Source organism: Gymnoscopelus braueri (genome assembly GCF_963280865.1).
Source record: "Gymnoscopelus braueri genome assembly, chromosome: 21".
Classification (NCBI taxonomy): domain Eukaryota; kingdom Metazoa; phylum Chordata; class Actinopteri; order Myctophiformes; family Myctophidae; genus Gymnoscopelus; species Gymnoscopelus braueri.
In genome coordinates, this window is record NC_137623.1 from 31753276 (window position 1) to 31774095 (window position 20820).

Genomic DNA, 20820 nt, shown 5'->3' on the forward strand with positions numbered 1-20820 from the left:
ATTGATCAGTGGGGTTTAATTATCCATCAGAGGCCTCTGATCCGGTTGTGTGGAGATCACTGGCAGAGTGGCACCACTCAGAGAGAGGAGGAGGAGGAGGAGTACGAGGACGAGGACGAGGAGGAGGAGGACGGGGAAGAGGAGGAGGAGGACCAAGCCATACACTTGGTTTTATGCTCGGTCGTACCGACAGCATTGCAGACTGAAAACACCAAATCTACAAGCTCACAAGGGGTCGCGGATGCGACCGCTTGTGAGCTTGTAGATCTGGTGTTTATCCAGTCTGCGATGCTGTCATACAATGAAGTATAACTCAGGCTTTGTTAAACACGAGAGAGAGAGAGAGAGAGAGAGAGAGAGAGAGAGCGAGAGCGAGAGAGAGAGATCATTGACGGGTTACAAATTCACTTCCATCTGGAGGGAAGAGAGGGCAGAAGGGCGGGGGGGGGGGGCAAGGGGCGAAACAAGAGAAGAAAGAGAGACACACTTCAGAGGGAGGGGGGGTGGACAGATGTTACTGTGCTAAATTGGCTGCAGGTGGAGGAGGAACGGAGGCTTAAATCAAGACGGAGGAGAAGAGACAGAGGAGAGGCCGAACGAGAGAGAGAGAGAGAGAGAGAGAGAGAGGCATGAGAGACGAGGAGAGAAATGAGGATGAGGTCGAGGACAGTGGTGAAAAAAAAGTACTCAAATGTTTTACTTAAGTAAAAGTATCAATACTGCAATGTAGAAGTACTCTATACACGTATAAGTCCGGAATTCAAAATGTATTTAAAGTGCCAAAAGTGAAAGTACTAACATGTTTTAAAATAGCAGATCTACAAGCTCACAACGCGTTGAGCTTGTAGATCGGCTATTTTCAAATATTCTAGGCATAAAATAGGGCTAAAGTGGTTAATGTTCTATAATGTAATAATTTATATCAGCAAAGTAACTAGTAACTAAAGTTTTCAAATAATTGTTGAGTAAAATTACAATATTTGCCTCTGGGATGTAGTGGAGTAGAAGTAAAATCATAGACAATTGGAAATAGTAATACTCCAATAAAGTAAAAATACCTCAAAATTGTACTTAAGTACAGTGCTTGAGTAAATGTACTTAGTAACTTTACACCACTGGACGAGGATGAGGATGACAGGGAAAGGGCGTGTCAGAGAAGGGGAGGGATATGATTCGCTTGCTGTGTTGTGTTAAAATAATAATAATCTCTCAAGACAGATTCTGCTGTTGTTGCTAGTAGGAATAAAACACAGAAACACCTGGGAGGAAGTGGACTAAGAAAGGGGAGGAGCCAAACCGAGTTCCCCATTTCTACAGAAAAAAAAGGAGGTGGTGCCCCCCAGAGGAAAAACCGAAGGGCTCCCAGAATGTAATGATAAATTATTTATATAGCAGCTTTCAACATGAGAATGTGAGAAAAAACAAGATTAGACCAATAGATATGCTCCCCACGCACGCACGCACGCACGCACACACACACACACACACACACACACACACACACACACACACACACACACACACACACACACACACACACACACACACACACACACACACACACACACACACACACACACACACACACACACACACACACACACACACACACACACACACACACACACACACACACACACACTGTCTGTCTGTGTCAAAAAGCGAGCGGTCGATGTGGAGATGACAGTGGCGGGCCTGCTTAGTGGATTGAATTGCCAATTCCAATATAGTTGAAGAGAGCAGATCTAGGAGGTGGAATTAGACATTGACCCATGTTGAAGACTGAAGGCTGAGGGGATTGAGAATGACACCGAGTGCATCCTACTCTCAGGAGAGAGGTGGTGGTGAGTGAAGGTGGTGCATCCAGGATGCAAGGTGGTTGACTGCATCATGTTACACCGTGTTAGCCCATTATGACCGGGAACCCATCTGTGTCACTTTTAGATTTGAGCTAAAAAGCATCATTTTTTTATCACACGATTTTGTAACTCCTATTTTTTACACCCAGTGCCTTTTGTCTATGTAATCCTGGGCACTACCTTCCCCTCTGCCAACAAAAAAAAACAAAAAAAAGAATTATTTTACACTTTGCCTATTCAAAAATAGCAGATATACAAGCTCGTAGCGCGGCACATCTGCTATTTTTTAAAAAAATCGTGAAAATGGGTGCAAATCTTTGAATATATATTGTTTAAAGCAAACATTTTTAACTCTATTCTTTGCTTCTGGGGGCTCCCTGGAACAACATATTTTGAGATGGGGGTCGGCGGCCAAATACATATCATTTTGGGTGGTCCTTGACATGAAAACGTTTGAGCACCACTGATATAGAAACATAATTTTTTTTTACTCAGAATACTGTAGGGATTTAGAAGACATTTGTAGAATCGGACTTCAGGTCTTAATGGGTTAAGGTTGGTGGGGGTATGTGGTGAGGCGAAGGTGAAGTGAAGTTAGACAGGAAATGCGGAGAGAGAGAGAGAGATGGGGAGTGACACGCAGCAAAGGCCGTCGGGATCGAGACTCGAACCCGCTACATTGGAGCCTAGGTGCCCGAACCGCTAGGTCAGCTGTCCGGGCATATGTCGTTTCTTTTAACACAATTTATTTTTCTTCTGGGGCCCCTGGCACAAAATATTTTCGGTTCGCTGCCAAATATATATCAATTTGACACAAAAAAGTTTGAGAACTACTAACTGGTGTAGACTATATATTCAACTGAATTGTTTTTGCTCAGGCTGCAGCCAAGGTACACACCACCACTCCCCTTGTGCTCTGCTAAATTGCCACTGGAGTCGTTTTTTTCCCCAAAAGCCCTTGAATATGATGGAAGACATGATAGCTATGATTACTGTGTCTGTGACATTTCATTATCACACAACTCCTGTTAACTTTCACCAGCAAGAAAAGTAAAAGCACTCGTCTTTCATACATATTGTGGCGTTTTAACACATTGTGTGCCAGAGGTTTATTAAAATAATGTACGTTCAGTGCCTGCATATCTTCCATCCACTTACGTTGATACGTTTCGTGCTGTAGAAGCCCCGACGCGGAAGCGCATGTAAACAAAGCGTGCGTGCGAGACGGCGGAGGGTCCCGACTAACGCCTGGAACAATAATATTTCTAACGCGATCCTCCATTGCAGAGTGATGGCCGATCGAAAACGGCTCACTTCCACCACGTTAAAAAGAAATGGAGATATTAAGCTTTTAGTCAAGGAGTTAACATTGGAGCGGCCGACCGGAAGGATTTTTGACATGGATCCACACCCGGCCTCTCCTTCTCAGAGACTCCTTGGATGATCCCAAAGTTTCGTTAGAGCGCCCCACGTATTTAAAATAATGGGTCAAAAACGGTCCGGACCGTTTATGGCACACATTGTGTTAATATTGTGATGTATCGTGCCAAGAAATGTCATGACACCCCTCCTATAATTACCCAAAATAGGGACACTTGGTTGAAAGTGGTAAAAGAACCAAAAAAGTCAAATAAGATATCAGTTGAACACTAGTTACGAGAAGGGTTAGAGAATAGAGATATTACATGGAATGGATGGAATGGAGAAATAAGAGGAGTGGTGCTGAGCAGTCATTGGAGTGATGGAGTCTCAACACCTTTACAAAGACACAGTCAAAGAGTAAGGGAAAGAGTGTGGGGGCTTGCATGGTAAACTCACCCATGCGTCCGATGGCGTTGGTCGTCCGTGGCGTGGGGGGGATGTCGTCCAGGCCCTCGATGGCCCCGTACAGGGAGTGGGAGATTCGCCGCTCGTGTTCGTCGGACGACAGGGAAGTCAGCGAGTGCTCGAGCACGGGTGGGCTGCCAGGGGCCTCCTGGGGAGCCGGGGGGGAGAGGAGGAGAGGAGGAGGAGGGAGAGTCAGCATGGAGGCGCACAGAGACGTCAATACACCCAAAAAGAATCAGATAAGAGTATATACACATAGGCTGCTGTCGGCAGAAACCTCCATATCTCCATATTTTTACTTTTTGTGTTTTTCGAAAATGAATGCCCTACTTCATCACTACAGTGTCACGCAAAAGTATTTGCTATTTTTGAATCCTGAAAAGTAACAGTTTTGGACATATGGGGTTTCCACCCCGACAGAGACAATACGAGAGAAACATGGATGTGTGCACGTCGTGCACTGTACATACTGCACATGAATGCAGAAGTGCAAAAAAAAAAGAGTCCACGTACAGTAGCCCTTAACCCTATAGAACACTAACGTTGAATATGATCACACCATCACTAACGTTATATGGGTATATTTTAACATGATATATATTCCATAAAAAATACAGGGCATCCAAAATCCCAGATAAATGATCATACTGCATGGTGCTTCAATGTAAACATGGGTCGGCGTCTAGTATTTTCTGGCTAAGCAGTGTGAAACAGTTACAGCTACTCTATACAGAACTGCTTAACCCATTCAATCCGGGATCTGTGTCACTTTAGATTTCTTTGGCTATTCAAAAATAGCAGATCTACAAGCTCTGAGTGCCGCGCTATGAGCTTGTAGATCTGCTATTTTTGAATATCCCCAAAGTATAAAATAATGGTTATAGCTATGGATTAAAGCACCATGGATTTCCCCATTTTGCCCAATAGACAGCCATCTCTCACAATGGACCCCCAGTAAATGGACCAGTGACACACGCTGTGTCAAACACACATGGAGATCACAGGTTTCTCAATTGTTACTAGCGATGTCTTAAGTGGAACACCACTAGTAGGCTTTGAGCAGAGACTAATGGGCTTCCGCTTGCTTTGTTAAGTCTTCAATCGGAACCATGTCTTTTAATGACAACACACGGTGTAGAAAGAAACGAGGAACAGAGACACACAAAAAACGTTCCGGGGAAATTAAATGAGACGGGGAGAGGAGAGGAGAGGAGAGGAGAGGACGGAAGATCAAGAGAAGAGAAGAGAAGAGAAGAGAAGAGAAGAGAAGAGAAGAGAAGAGAAGAGAAGAGAAGAGAAGAGAAGAGAAGAGAAGAGCAGCCTATGATGATGATACTGTGTAGAGGCCCTGGCCTTTATTACCCACAATGCCTCATGGCAGCCTGTGGGCATCAAGGGGAATGTATCAGAGGAGAACTCATGGTGTAAGGACCATCCCTCACAGCTAGACCCAGCCTCGTACCGTACCGCCTGGCCCTGTCTCTCGGGCATGCTTTTAAAATCAGGGGGCCTGCCTTATATTAATGTCTCACAACTATAGCTAGGCCTGGCTCATGCCCAACGGAGAATGGAGAAAATAAGAGAAACTCACACCAGGGAAGAGGGCAGATATAGGGGGGGTGGGTGGGGATGGGTTCTCCAGAAAGCAAACCGAGGAAAAGGACAGGAAAGATGAGGGTTTTATGGGTTTTATAGAATTCCGGACTTTTACTTGTAACGGAGTATTTCTATATTGCATTATTGATACTTTTACTTAAGTAAAATGTCTGAGTACTTTTCCCACCACTGCTCCCAGGTGCGGCGGCGGTGTGAGTGACGCTAAGGCTGCCCGCCCGGCATGGAGACAGGCAGCCAATGCCAGAGGAGAGGGACTTATCGGCTGTTCAATATAAATGAGAGCTTTAACGAACTTGGGAGCAGAGGACATTATCGGTACGCCGTTGCGATAAGAGCAAGTGGAGAGCGCAGTGTGAGAGACAGAGAGAGAGAGACACAGAGAGAGAGAGAGAGAGAGAGAAAGAGAGAGATAGATATATATATAGAGAGAGAGAGAGAGAGAGAGAGAGAGAGAGAGAGAGCAAGGGGCGGGTCAACGCAATTACAATCAGGGCCGCTGCCAGCCTTATTATAATAAAAAGCACAACCCTGGATGAATTGAACTCAATAAGGCTTCAATTGTAAAAATGAAGATTTATCTTATTGGAGTTTCTCTTTGCTCTCTCTTTCTGTCTACGTATCTCGCTGCATTTCTTTTTTTTTTAATCTACGGAGAGTGGTGGTGGTAGAGGAGAAACCTGTCACTGGGTTGAAAGGAATTGGATAGAAAGGTTTTCTGGGCCGACGTGAAAAAATGTGCGGACAGTGTCTAAATGGAGAGAGCGAGAGCGGACCCGATGATTGACTGATGGATTAGACTACGTATGAAATTTGTCAGTGAGAATACAATGTCGATATGACGTAGAATGTGACAGACACTTTCTCTCTCTCTCTCTCTCTCACTTGAACAGGCCATCTTAAGGGCCATCCACACCAAGCCTTATAACTAGACATTATCGTTCACCACTGTTATCGTTAGAGTTGTGGTATCGACTCTGCCATCAACTTGACTGATTTATTTTCTTTTAAGAATATATAATAATATCTAATATGAAGTATATTTACCACAGTGCACAATACGTAAGGTTTTGCAAAAGGACATCTCTAAGGTTTTTCGGCAAAGAGGTTTGGTGTAGAGGGGAAAAAAAGCAGACTAAGTACAGAGTGAAAGGTCAAAGTTTTGAAGGTTTAAGTAGTTAAATGTCTGAAAATACACATTCGCATGAATCCAACAAACAGTGATGATAGATAGTGCGGTCAAACGATTAAGTCTATGAAGCTATCTATGAAATCTATATGAAAAAAAGTGTGATCTGCAACGCAATTTGTCCCTGCTTCATCTCTCTCTCAGCTAGGGGGTCTTTGGCCTGAAAATCGTTGAAAACCCCTGTCATAAATCACAGTGGTCAATCTGTGGTCAAAGCAGAGCTGCTACTGGGTGGAGTGACAGGGTGACTCATGTCACACAGCTGTGTCAGGCAGGTTGGCAGCAAGGTGAACGGGGTGACTGCAGTACACTATGTGTCATAAAGTGTCATAAAGTGTCATAAAGGTGAACGGGGTGACTGCAGTACACTATGTGTCATAAAGTTTGACATTTAGGCCAGTTGGTTCCCAAGCTTTTTCATGCCAACGACCCCAAATTGATATGCATTTGGCTGCGGACCCCCCCATCTGAAAAGGTTTTGTGCCAGGGACCCCCAGAAGAGAAGATTTGTGCTAAAAAATGACAAAACTATTCAAAATGTTTCAATACTTTCAATAAATATTTTTTTTATTTAATGTACAAGCTCGCAGCACGGCACTTGTGAGCTTGTATATCTGCTATTTTTAATAGCCACCGTATAAAACATGGATAAAGTGGTTAAAATGATGGGACACTATATCAACACATTTAGCTGGGGACGCCACTGGAACCCGCCCGAGGACCCCTGGGGATTTGAGAATCACTGCGTGAATGATGATTGGACCGCTTGCAAACGAGCGGTCGGACCAATCAGCAAGCCCGAGGAGTTTCCTACACTTAACTTCTGCGGTTCATTTAAGTTAAGTTAGCGCCAATTATCGCAGCAAAGATTTGATCAAAGAGTTTGCAAAACAAAGAGGGTTTCTTCATTGCCCCCGTTTTTACAGCCCAGTTCTCACCACCTCATCACTGCTTTTAATCTGTACTAATCTAGTCGTTTTCACAGTGGATTATTATACAGACTGAGTACAGTGATTTACACTGAGCCCGGTCAGGAACTATACTGCAGCTCAGCTCCCAAGGGTCTCTCTCTCTGTGTGTGTGCGCGTGTGCGTGTGCGTGTGTGTGTGCGCGCGCACGTGCGTGTGTGTGTGTGATCGTTCACATAAATGCATTATTTATCAATGTAGTTATGATAATACACTGTAATGTGTGTCTGGGTGTGCCTGAGCATTGTGTGTATGAATGTATCAGCGTGCACACGCGCGCGGGTGAGTGCGTGTGTGCGTGTGCAAATGCATTATTTACCTATCAATTAGTGTACCGGTATGTGTAATGAACTGCGTGTTTGTGTCAGTAAATATGCATTGAGTGAGTATGTGTGTGTGTGTGTGTGTGTGTGTGTGTGTATGTGTGTATTCTCCTGCCTGTATCAGCTTGTCCAACTCAGTGTTGTCAAACTAGCGACGCGTTGACAGTGCAGATCTTGACGCACACACCGCTGACTGCGGTCAGCCCTAGTCATCTCCTCCTCTCCATCCTGCTTTCAAAACCTGACACTGTGGCCCCAATTCAGTCAACATCCTCCATATAATGCTGTAATTACAATGCCTAAGCCCCCTGCATCATGTCCAGGGCACAGCGCAGCCTCTCTGCCAGCCACCTAGCTTAGCTAGCTCTGTTTCATTAACTTCTCTTTAAACCGCACTGCACTCCCTGTCTCCTTCCATACCTTGCGAAACCCTCCATCGCAATAATGAACCTATAGCTCTGGTCCAGAGCGTTAGCGAGTTCTCGCTAACGCTCTGCCAGCCGCGGTGGCATTCCCATAGACAGAAACTTCCACTGCCGTGCAAGGTCTCTAACTTTAGTAAAAATAAAGAAAATTATTTTGCTACTCACCAAATCAAAGGCAGTTTTATAATTTTGAAATATTATTCTCCTTGGTGGGAAAAGTCTCACTTTAGTGTAAAATTAACTTTTTGGGCAAAAAAGAAAATATGTCCGCCAGTTGGAATTTACTCAACTGCGCCCTCTACGGACATGTTCATACCATTGACTAGATCTGTAGAGGGTGCAGTTGAGTAAATCAAATACATTTTCTTCATGTTCAAGGTCGAAAGCTTGCCGCCTGGTCATGCTCTCATATGAATAGTCAGGCACTGTGCATGACATACAGTAGAACAAACGTTCCAACGTATTCCAACTCATGCAGTAGGCAGGCGTGTGCATGAGAGACGACGAGCACAAATGCAACAGTTTCACAGGATTGCGCCCGCTTGTTGCTCTGCCTGTCAAGATTTCCTGCCGCCTCCCTATACCTGCTACCCGCTTGTCACACATTGAAAAATGAATTACTAGGCGCGTCAATCGCTGTCCCCGTGTGAGTATAGACCTTCATACAGATCTTTTTTACCGTGCACTCTCACTCCCCCTCTCATCTCTTCTCCACTTAACAAGTCTAAGAGCTTTTTTCAATCTTTGCACTCTTCTTCTACACCAATCTCCTATTTCCTCCTCTTTCTCCTTCAAACTGTAATTGCTGGGAGGATGAACACGCTTTCCACAGACATGACAATCCTCCACTGCCGATGTTAGCCGAAGGTTACATGGTCAGACGATTAGTGCCGTATGTTGTGGATTAGTACGAGTGTTAATTCAACTGTGAAAGTGTAAAAAAAAGGACCCCAGTGCGTGCCTGACTTTTCAGTACCAGCACACAATTCCCCTCACTGGAGCCCATACATGCATGCAGCCCCCATTCAACCATCTGATTCAATATACTCAGTATTATTCTCACAATTGGTCATATTGAATTCTCCTTCACTGCTCCTAAACGAGTTAGTCCTTGGAGAGCCAGCTAGGGACGAGCACACGGCACGGCTAGGATTGCATTGCTCTAGTTCAAGGATCGTCTATTTTCACAATGTTTGCCTATTTCTTACGTAATATTTCACAATTTGGTATTAAAAAGTCCTAACATTTTAACTTTAGAAATGGCAAATACCCTGTATACACGTATACTGTATGTTGGCTTGTTTACTGTTGAGTGAGAAAACAATGTTGCACATTAAGCTAATCATCTGGAGACCCCCCCCCCCCCACAAAAATAATAATTCCCAACCACGAGTTTGGGAACCACTACTGTACTTCTGAGGTCTACTCTCCACAAAAATGTGACTCCATCGGTCCATTACGAACTGCATTTCCCAGAGTGCACTGCACCTGAAAACACCACGCCCCCCCCCCCCCCCCTCCCCCTGTCGTTATGAATGGTTGCCATTCACTATGACATCATCAGGGGAGCTTGTAGTCCTTTCGCGCACTAATGGGACCTCAATCATTCCCCATTAAGGCCGTTCTTCAGGAGATGGTCGGCACAAACCTCTCCCTCTCTCTCTCGTTCCCTGTGTTGTTGGGGGAGCATGGTCTCTAAATGCTTTAAGGTCTGAGTGTGTGTGTGTGTGTGTGTGTGTGTGTGTGTGTGTGTGTGTGTGTGTGTGTGTGTGTGTCTCTATCTCTCTCTCTCTCTCTCAGCAGTGGTCAGCTCAATACTAATAAAACCATAATTTACTAGGCTTGGTCTCTGATTGATAGTTCTCTCAAGGCCCCCATCGATCCGTCCCGCTCTAGGACGCGAGACCGTCTTTTGTTAGGCCGGCCACTTCCTTCCCCCTTGTCTCCTTGCATAAATGGTCAAGTCGCTGCATTACAGCAAGCGATATCGACACGAGATGCAACAAGCTGCCTATATTGGCATGCCCGAGGAGTCGTCGTCGTCTTGAGTCAGCGCCAAGTGTGTTCGCTATAGTATACCCGCCATGAAAGATGCTAGCGTGGAAGCAGTGGTGGAAAATGTACTCAAATGTTTTACTTAAGTAAAAGTATCAATACTGCACTGTAGAAGTACTCTGTTACAAGTTAAAGTTCGGAATTCAAAATTGACTTGAGTAAAAGTAAAATTGGTATCAAAATGTACTTGAAGTACCAAAAGTAAAAGCACTAAAATGTTTGATAAGAGCAGATCTACAAGCTAACGCTGCGAGTAGTAGTAAAGGACACTTCGGTGGCTAAATGCTAAGCTAACAACATGCTAACATGCTAATTGTGTTAGCATCCGCCATTTTGTTTTTAGTGACGTCATCATTAGGGGGTGTGCCCAAGCATGCCCGGACATGTCTGACCCCCCTGCTGTGTGGAGGGGGGAGTGGAGGGGTGGCTTTGGCGCCCCCTGCTGGGAAGGGGATGAAGTAGGAGGGGGGGTTAATGTGTATTCAATTACTGTGTCTATGTGTGTGTGTCCCAGACAGGATAACGTGTATTGAAAGGTGAAGGGAGTGGGGGGTGTAGGGGGATGTGGTTGGGTAACCTAGACAGTGATAATTGAATACACTCAAAAAGGCTAGTGGGGTTTCTGTTTTGTTTTATTCTTAAAGAATAAGAATTGTTATTCTTTGATCAAATGTTTGCGTGTAATTGACTGCTGCAATGTCACTTGAGATTTACAGGCTTCAAGTGGTTGTTTAAAAGGTAACTTTGATTGACTTAGGGCACATTATAGTCTTATTTCAGAAAAATCACTCTTTTATAAATTATTCTTAAAGGGTATAATAACTTTAATACCTATAATGACTTTAGAACATATGCCGTAGCAGGGTTTTATTTTCTAACAGTATTCCTTACTCCCTTGTAGTTAAACTGGGGAACATGCAAAGGAATCAAGGTGCATTAAGAGTGTAACAGGCTGGCAAGTGGTTCTTTAGTCTAGTCTTTTCACACACGGTTTGATTAAAATAAAAATATATATTTTTAAAGCAATGGTAGCTAAACCTTAATGTGAGATAAGACAACCCTAACAACATCACCGTAATAAACATTTATAACTTTTTTTTTACTGCATACACAGCTTTAGAAAAACAAGTATTTAAAAATACCCCCAGTGCATGCTGGGTAATTATTTTAGCCAATGGGAGTGGCCCCCCTAGTGACATAGCTGATTGAAAATGTCCCACTCACAGGGTGTTATACAGTGTGAACAAGTAGAATGCACCATTGACACAACCTATGTATTGTGTTTAAAGCTGCATTTACTTAGCCTGGTAAACACCCCCTCCCTCCGGAAATCTCATGCATTGCATTGCATTTGGTTTCAGGAAGGAGGGTCTGGGATTGCTCACAGAGTAAAGCTGCCCGAACCGCTGCGCATACGAACCAATCAGCGGCTGCTAGGGGCGGGATCATCCAATCACCTGCCTAGTAGCTTGAAAAAATAAAACTCCGTCTGTCATCGATTCTGCGCCCGGAGTCTCAGATGCAATACGCTGTGAAACAAAATGTGTGTCGCAAGCTTCTTTCATTTGACGGAGTGAGGTTAGCATTTACTCGCTACTCTTTTAATTCCCTAAAGTAATATTACACAGTCCTTTAACAAAAAGGTTTGAACACTTTGAATGTGATTCTAAAAGATGTTAACACATCAGGATAGAGGATACATTGAAAGTCTAACAGGTTTGGTACCACTGGCTAGTTTCTAGTCCTTTCACTGCAGGTTTAAAAAATAATAATAATCAAAAATTATATTTTTAAAAGGCTAAGGGTAACTAAACTTTAATGTGACACAAGACAACCCTAACAATATCACCATATTAAAAATGTATAACTTTTTTTTTACAAGTGGAGTACAACTTGATATGATTAATGTAATGACAGGACTCAGGTTACACTTTAAAAGGGAGACAGGCTGGCAAGTGGCTCTAGTCCTCTAACCTTTTCACCACTGGTTTAAAAATAAAAAACTTTTTTTGAAAGTTTAGTTTAGCTAAACCTTTTAAGATGTGACACAAGACAACACTGAACAACATCATACAAAAACATGTTCTAACTTAGTACTGCATATACAGCCATAGAATGCAAGTATTCAAAAATTACCGCAGTGCATGCTGGGTAATTATTTTTAACCAATAGCTGAGCTTCGATGTGGGTGATACATCTTTGAGATCATTAGCAGTAACGGTTTCACTTTCATTGTTTTAAGACACTTTTTATGTCTTACTACTAAACAAAAGAGTAGATTAACTTACTGACCCCCAGCCAATATATATTTTCTAACTAACTTACTGCATCTTTTAAGATGTAACACAAGAGATCCTTAACCAATATCACCATGTTAAACATTTATAACTGTTAGACATTTATAACTATATATATTTTTTTATAGTTTAGGATAGCTTAAGTGTTTAAGATGTTAGACAATAACACCATATAAAACATGTTCTAACTTAGTACTGCATATACAGCCATAGAATGCAAGTATTCAGAATTTACCTTGGTGCATGCTGGGTAATTATTTTTAACCAATAGCTGAGCTTTGATGTGGTTGATCCATCTTTGGAGATCTTACACAGTAACTGTTTCACTTTCATTTTGTTTTAAGACACTTTATGTGTCTTACTTCTAAACAAATGAGTAGATGAACTTACTGACCTCAGCCAATATATATTTTCTAACTAACTTACTGCATCTTTTAAGATGTGACACAAGACAAACCCCTAACCACCTTACCACATAAGACATTTATATCTTTTTTATTGCAATAGCTTGTAGTAAGCAAGTATTTAAAAGTTACCACAATGCATGCTGGGTATTTTTTTTTTTTTTACTTCTTACTCACCGTCTCAGAGGATCATAGTGTCTCACTGTTTGTTAGTTTTTTTTGCTTGCAGTATCATGTAGTATATATTTCTTCTCTCTGTGTATTACTTTTACCTAAAAAATGTATACATAAAGGTGCTAAGCTATCTATACAATGCTATATCTACATACTCAAACTCCATATTAACAAGAGTTTGGTGAAGAAACATATTTTCTGAAAATGAATTCAATGTTTTTGGCTGAAACACTACACCATTTCTATATTAAACCCAGAAGAAGTAACCTCCGTAGGCCTATTGTGAATTAGTAATTAACAGAGTACATTGGATCATGGTCTCCCGCATGCCTGCCAGGTAAGTATAACCTCCTCACCCTATTCGTGGAGGGAAGGGACCCCCACACATACTAGTCACACTTACGGTTCATACGATTTTAAAGTTTCCCTCAATGCATGTTGGGTAATTATTTTTAACCAATGACTGAGCCTCGATGTGGTTGAACCATCTATGAGATCATTCACAATAACGGTTTCACTATCAGTTTTTTAAGACACTTTTTTACTTCTTACTTCCAAACAAAAGAGTAGATTAACTTACTGACCCCAAACAATATATATTTTCTAACTAACTTACTGCAGCTTTTAAGATGGTGCACAAGGCAACCTTAACCAACATCATACAAAAACATGTTCTAACTTGATACTGCATACATGCTTTAGTAAGCCAGGATGTCAGGGCATCCTGCAATGCAAGCTGTAAAAAGGTCCCTGTTTGTCGTCCCCACAGCACAGCGTATCCACTCAACAGCGAACATGAAGTGTAGTCCAATGTTAGAAATTGACTTTAAAGATATTTTTCTTAGGATGTCCAGGCGGGGGTGTTTTTCGGGTTAACTTTCAGCTCTAGTTAGAGAAGTTTTCTCTTCCTAGCAGCTCTTGCAAAGAGCTGCCTATATACGTTCTGTAGGACCACTCCCTCAGTGACGTGGGGGCCCTTTTACCAATGCATAGGCCTGAATGGTCACAATAGGTTAAAGTGACTCCCCTGACACACCTCCAATCCGCCCTGCAGACCTCTGGTTGGCTCAGGTTTGATACAAGACTCAGACATGTCCATACATGCCCGCTCAATGAAGGAAAAACTATCTTTACGCTCCAAGCTAAGGAGAACGGCTGATCTCCAACAGACATTACGAATTTTACATTTTTGTGATATTATTATTGATTCATTGCTAATACTATCCATGTTGGGTGAAGTGGTATTCACTTTTCTATTAAAGCATGATATGACATAGCCAATAAATATCGATGAGTAAAACTTAATTTATAAGGACTCTGTGGCGTAACGGTAGCGCGTCTGACTCCAGATCAGAAAGTTGCGGGTTCAAACCCCGTCGGGGTCAGTCTTTATTCTATGAGTTGAATACAAAGGATGTAAACAAGCCATAGGTTTTATTTCTATACTGACTTTTCATTTCATACCTAGGACGATGCACTCCTGAGTTGTGTGATCCTACAGACAATGCAGTGGATTATACTGAATCTTATTTAGAGGACGATACAGTCATCACGTGGATAAAGGAATACAGACAGATCCATGCACAACAGTATTTGTCATTCCTGTACACTCTGGAGGACAGCGAGGCATCGCCGAATACAGAGAATAAAGAGGCCACCTAGATCACCATACTGATATTCATTACAATGGGGGTGACATCTAGTATTGAGGGTTCTATTTACAATAGACTTATAACCCTTGTGAATACTGTAATTGATCAATATACGAAGCCTGGTGAGATTGTATACCCACCAGAGGGATATGATATTTTTAGAAGTCATATTCATTATGTAAAAACTAGGAATACTATATATAAAGAGCTAATATCAAGGTACCATGGTCATAAGCGGCGTGTCATTAATGATAGAAACGTGAGGGCCGTAGTTGATAGTTTTTATGATGAAAAACAAGGAGACTCAAAAGGAGTATGTCATGTGATGGTCCTGTGTACATATATCATTGATATGTGCGTCTTAAAGTATCAGCAAGGTATACATGATTGGTCTATGCGTAATGTTGTGTATGTTATACAGAGAATGATTGATTTAGATGAAACCTCATGTTTGTTGTATATGAATATAATTGACAATGGTATATGTTTTTAATAATAATAATCATGTAAATAAAAACTATGTATGCCGTATAATCTATTCATCGATGTTCACTGTGTCATGATGAAAAGGAGCTTTACAGAAGATCTATTACGTTGCGGATGATAAAAATCGAAATGTGACCAAATTTAGCTGTTTCATTAATACACGTACAGCAATGATATTATGCCCACTATAATCGCTTTGTGGTATATTCCCCAATCATTCATTTTCTCAGAGTTTTCTTTCACTGTTGAGGAAAATGTATTGTAGTTTTATACACCCTAGTTATAATGCTTAGTCAGCTTGATAAAATGTCTTCTTAACAACTAGTAAATAGGAATGAGTACTCAGATATCCACTATTGGGGCCCAAATTAGCATACATTCAAAACCCCGCCTTCTCTCATTGGTCCATGTATGTGAGGGGTGTAATTACCCATCATGCATTGGGGTGACACTAAATAATAGTTTTTTCTAAGGCTATGTATACAGTAAATAAGTTAGTTTGAAAATATATATTTATTAGGAGATGTTTGGTGTAACATTCAGCTTTATCTAACCTAGACTTCAAAATTATAATTTAGATTTTTGAAAACCGTGGATTAAAAAGAGTACATGGCTGAATAATGAGCAGCCTGTCATCTGTTTACAGGTTAACTTTAATCCTGGCTAACCTTCCCCTGAGATTAATATGTTAAAAAAAACAAATTAAAAAGCTCAAGAACTCATTTCCAGTTTAAATCATCAATTTATCACACATTATATAATATCAATATACTTAGTTTAAAACAATCTAGGGTAAACTAATAGTATTTAACAAAATCAGTGACTTACAATAAGTAATACAGATCTTAGTTTCAAGAAATGTTATTTGGGAACATGTACATAATGCAATTTTACATATATTACATGTTCAATAGAATGAACACAATACGGTACACCCCTATGCTTGTCTCTGCATACTATTAATAAAAGTATTCAAAAACACATAAAAACACTAAACAAGACATAAGACAGACAAAACATGAAGCTTTTAAAAGTGCATAAATAACCACACTTTTGTCCTGGAAAAGAAGTGGGTGACACATTATTTTCAAAATGTTTCTAAAATAGCTGATCAACTAGTTCATAAAATGTGTGTACGTTAACATAGTAGTGTGTGATTGAGCGTGTGTTGTATGAACCGTAAGTGTGACTAGTACGTGTGTGGGGCCCTTCCCTCCACGAATAGCGTGAGGAAGTCATACTTTCCTGGCAGGGGGAGCCATCGTAACCAGATTCCTGGCTTTGTTACCTGGCACTGGCAGGCTGGTGAGAAACTACGATCCAATGCACTCAGTGTTTTACTGATCCTCCCATTGGTTAAAAAATAATTACCCAGCATGCATTGCAGGATGCCCTGACATCCTGGCTTACTAAAGCATGTATGCAGTATCAAGTTAGAACATGTTTTTGTATGATGTTGGTTAAGGTTGCCTTGTGCACCATCTTAAAAGCTGCAGTAAGTTAGTTAGAAAATATATATTGTTTGGGGTCAGTAAGTTAATCTACTCTTTTGTTTGGAAGTAAGAAGTAAAAAAGTGTCTTAAAAAACTGATAGTGAAACCGTTATTGTGAATGATCTCATAGATGGTTCAACCACATCGAGGCTCAGTCATTGGTTAAAAATAATTACCCAACATGCATTGAGGGAAACTTTAAAATCGTATGAACCGTAAGTGTGACTAGTATGTGTGGGGGTCCCTTCCCTCCACGAATAGGGTGAGGAGGTTATACTTACCTGGCAGGCATGCGGGAGACCATGATCCAATGTACTCTGTTAATTACTAATTCACAATAGGCCTACGGAGGTTACTTCTTCTGGGTTTAATATAGAAATGGTGTAGTGTTTCAGCCAAAAACATTGAATTCATTTTCAGAAAATATGTTTCTTCACCAAACTCTTGTTAATATGGAGTTTGAGTATGTAGATATAGCATTGTATAGATAGCTTAGCACCTTTATGTATACATTTTTTAGGTAAAAGTAATACACAGAGAGAAGAAATATATACTACATGATACTGCAAGCAAAAAAAACTAACAAACAGTGAGACACTATGATCCTCTGAGACGGTGAGTAAGAAGTAAAAAATAAAAAAATACCCAGCATGCATTGTGGTAACTTTTAAATACTTGCTTACTACAAGCTATTGCAATAAAAAAGATATAAATGTCTTATGTGGTAAGGTGGTTAGGGGTTTGTCTTGTGTCACATCTTAAAAGATGCAGTAAGTTAGTTAGAAAATATATATTGGCTGAGGTCAGTAAGTTCATCTACTCATTTGTTTAGAAGTAAGACACATAAAGTGTCTTAAAACAAAATGAAAGTGAAACAGTTACTGTGTAAGATCTCCAAAGATGGATCAACCACATCAAAGCTCAGCTATTGGTTAAAAATAATTACCCAGCATGCACCAAGGTAAATTCTGAATACTTGCATTCTATGGCTGTATATGCAGTACTAAGTTAGAACATGTTTTATATGGTGTTATTGTCTAACATCTTAAACACTTAAGCTATCCTAAACTATAAAAAAATATATATAGTTATAAATGTCTAACAGTTATAAATGTTTAACATGGTGATATTGGTTAAGGATCTCTTGTGTTACATCTTAAAAGATGCAGTAAGTTAGTTAGAAAATATATATTGGCTGGGGGTCAGTAAGTTAATCTACTCTTTTGTTTAGTAGTAAGACATAAAAAGTGTTTGGTCCCCCAGAGTCAGCTTGACAGTTTAAAACATGCATCATCATCATCATCATCATCATTGCCCCCTCCGTCTATTAGACAAAGCGTTGAGAATGAATTAGATAAAGCTATATCGACCGTACTTAACACCCCTGACACAGACCTTCACACAAAAGCAAAAATGTATACAACAGTTTTACAGAGGTATTTGACTATGGTTAGACGTGGGGAGGCTGAAATGGGTTCTTTGACATTGATGTTACCGGAGGGTGACAAATCTCCTTTGGGGGGTGTTGCTAGCCCTAATATCATTACACCCCAGGAAGACACTGTTTTAAAGGAAATTACAAATCACATGCCTGTTAAGAATAAAAAGAACGCTATGCATATATTTGACACTCTATCTCATTTTAAAAACGATATATCATGGACGCCTCACGGGGAAATAATCATTGATGGAGGTATTTTAAAAGGTACTCATCTTTTTGATCTACTAAAGCACATAACCTCACATCATAATGTGTCTGTTGATAGAAGACCCCCCGGGTGGTCAGTGTTTCTGAAAAAAATGGCTGTCCTGAATGTACCCCTGTCCGGAGTCCCTAACAACATGATCAGACAGTCTATTAATGATATAAAAAGAGGCGATATCTCTCATACTAAACGGTCTTCTGATATTAGTGATGATATCTCTCATACTAAAAGGTCTTCTGATATTAGTGAGGATTACACACCCGTGAAAAGAGTCAAGGGTAGACGTCAGGCCCATTATACCCCTTCACCAAAATGGGTAGACTATCATTGATTTGTTCTTGTTTATCTTTTTTTTTCTTCATTTTATTGTTTTATTGATTTATTGTTTTATTATCTTATTGTTATATTGTTATATATTTTTCACTGTATGACGACATGATTTGTACATCAATCACCATGAATGTATACATGATATGATTTCATTTCATTGTATATTGATTGTCTGTATGTGTATTTTCCTGTGTAACAACAAAAATAAAAGTTGACACATTAGAAATAATTAATATCAGTGTATTTATTTCATTGCTGCAGATCATATATGCATACATCATTTTACATCACTTTTACAAAAAAAAAATTAAAAGAAAAATATATAATTTTCATACATCATATTCACCGGTTGACATATTGTACACATTGGACACAGGTAAAATCATGGTATTTACATATCATGGCGCGAATTCTACTAACAAACGTACATACCATGGCATCATTACAATGTAAATTATGTCCATACATGTTCATCACTTTTTGAAAAGAGTACCCCTTTTGTATGTGACATAGAAAAAATACACAATGTTCACCACAGGTGGTGGACATATCATCCTGAACCTGTCTTGTAGCATAGAATACATTCACACAATTCTTCTGAAGAAAGATATTTATATCTTTTGGGAATCTAGGGTACACAGGTGAGTGTCCGTATGAATCAAAAAAATAACCACATCTATCATCTGTGATATAAACGGCTAACCAATGGGACCCAGGCATCGATGATGGCTGAGTATTAACAATAGCCATAGCTGGTGTATGGCTGATATTATCTGGGAGTTGGTCAGATGCTAACACACCCATGAAATGTATGTTTTTCCTAACCTTCTTTTTAAGAACGCTTGTTAACTCTATCGTATTCATATTGGTATAGGATAATACTCAATAATAATCTGTTAAGACCTGTCTACGGTTCGAGATTTCAATAACTGAATCATAAATCGCATAGCATATCATATTGAGCGTGTGCGGTAAAGGAGCCCTGAATCTAACTTCCATACGGACATTACCCGATCTGATTAAGTCCCGATCTGATTAACGACACATGTTGACCACAGCTTTCGTCAGGGGCTAGGTTGAAACAGTATAGCGCATATCCGCTACCAAAATCCTTACGGTTAATAATCAATCCTCTATCTTTCAGCTGACGCCCCGTAGCTTGTATCATCTGATAATATTCACGGCCATACAGCCCGTCGTCGTAATTTGGTTGAAATGGTCTCCCGGGGAATGATTGACCATCTACAAGTAGATTTAAGAATTCCAAATTGTAATTCGCAAAATTGAATGGATTCTTACCGTAAGCACCTGTAAAACCTTCATGATCTACAAAAGCGATTACGATGAATTTAGGTTCTACGCCTAAAAATAAGTTCTCCTGATTAAAAACCCTAGACCCATTAGGCACAGAAACAGTTTTTAAACACACTCTATCAATAGGATATTTTACATTTGTTTGAGTGATTGCTCTGGCGTGTGCCAATCGCACCCCAGGAGCCACCGTTACTTTCTTTATATAAAGACTGGCTGAAAAGATTTTAATAGTAGGGGCAACAGGGACAAGAACTGTACTTGTAGCCATCAGACAGAATTCATCTTTAGCACGGATGAATTTAACTTTAATGTCAACACCGGATATCAGCAGTTTTTCCTGAAAAAACATATCCGAATGAATCGGGGCTATTATATCCACTGTTCTGCTCTCTGCAGTATATGATGCTCTCTTGGTCAAACCCTTGTTATCCCCTGCAGGATTAGTGACATCCATGTGCCCCGCGGTGTCTTTAATAAAAAGTCCACTTCCGAACTGGCTGGTTAGCGCCTCCTCACCGTAATTTAATAGACATTCTATCACGCCCCTGTACGGATATGTGTTAGACGAATGTGTAATGAGTGTATCCCCAAGCATGATATCAACCTGCGAGAATAATGAACACCCCGGGTAATTAACAAATCCTACATCGGCATCAGCAGCCAGGTCCGTTCCATCTGCATTGCTGATTTTAGCTTGAATATGT

The 20820-nt window shown here is 40.6% G+C and overlaps 1 protein-coding gene across 2 annotated transcripts in view; it reads right to left on the bottom strand.

Annotated features, from left to right (window-relative positions):
• LOC308077613 (partitioning defective 3 homolog) overlaps positions 1 to 20820 on the bottom strand; it is a 669238-nt gene that overhangs the window by 212399 nt on the left and 436019 nt on the right. For both annotated transcript variants that reach the window (XM_080418368.1, XM_080418367.1), the window contains exon 15: positions 3678 to 3834. In XM_080418368.1, coding sequence (XP_080274494.1) covers positions 3678 to 3834 — 157 coding nt within the window. The remainder of the gene's footprint in view (positions 1 to 3677; positions 3835 to 20820) is intronic.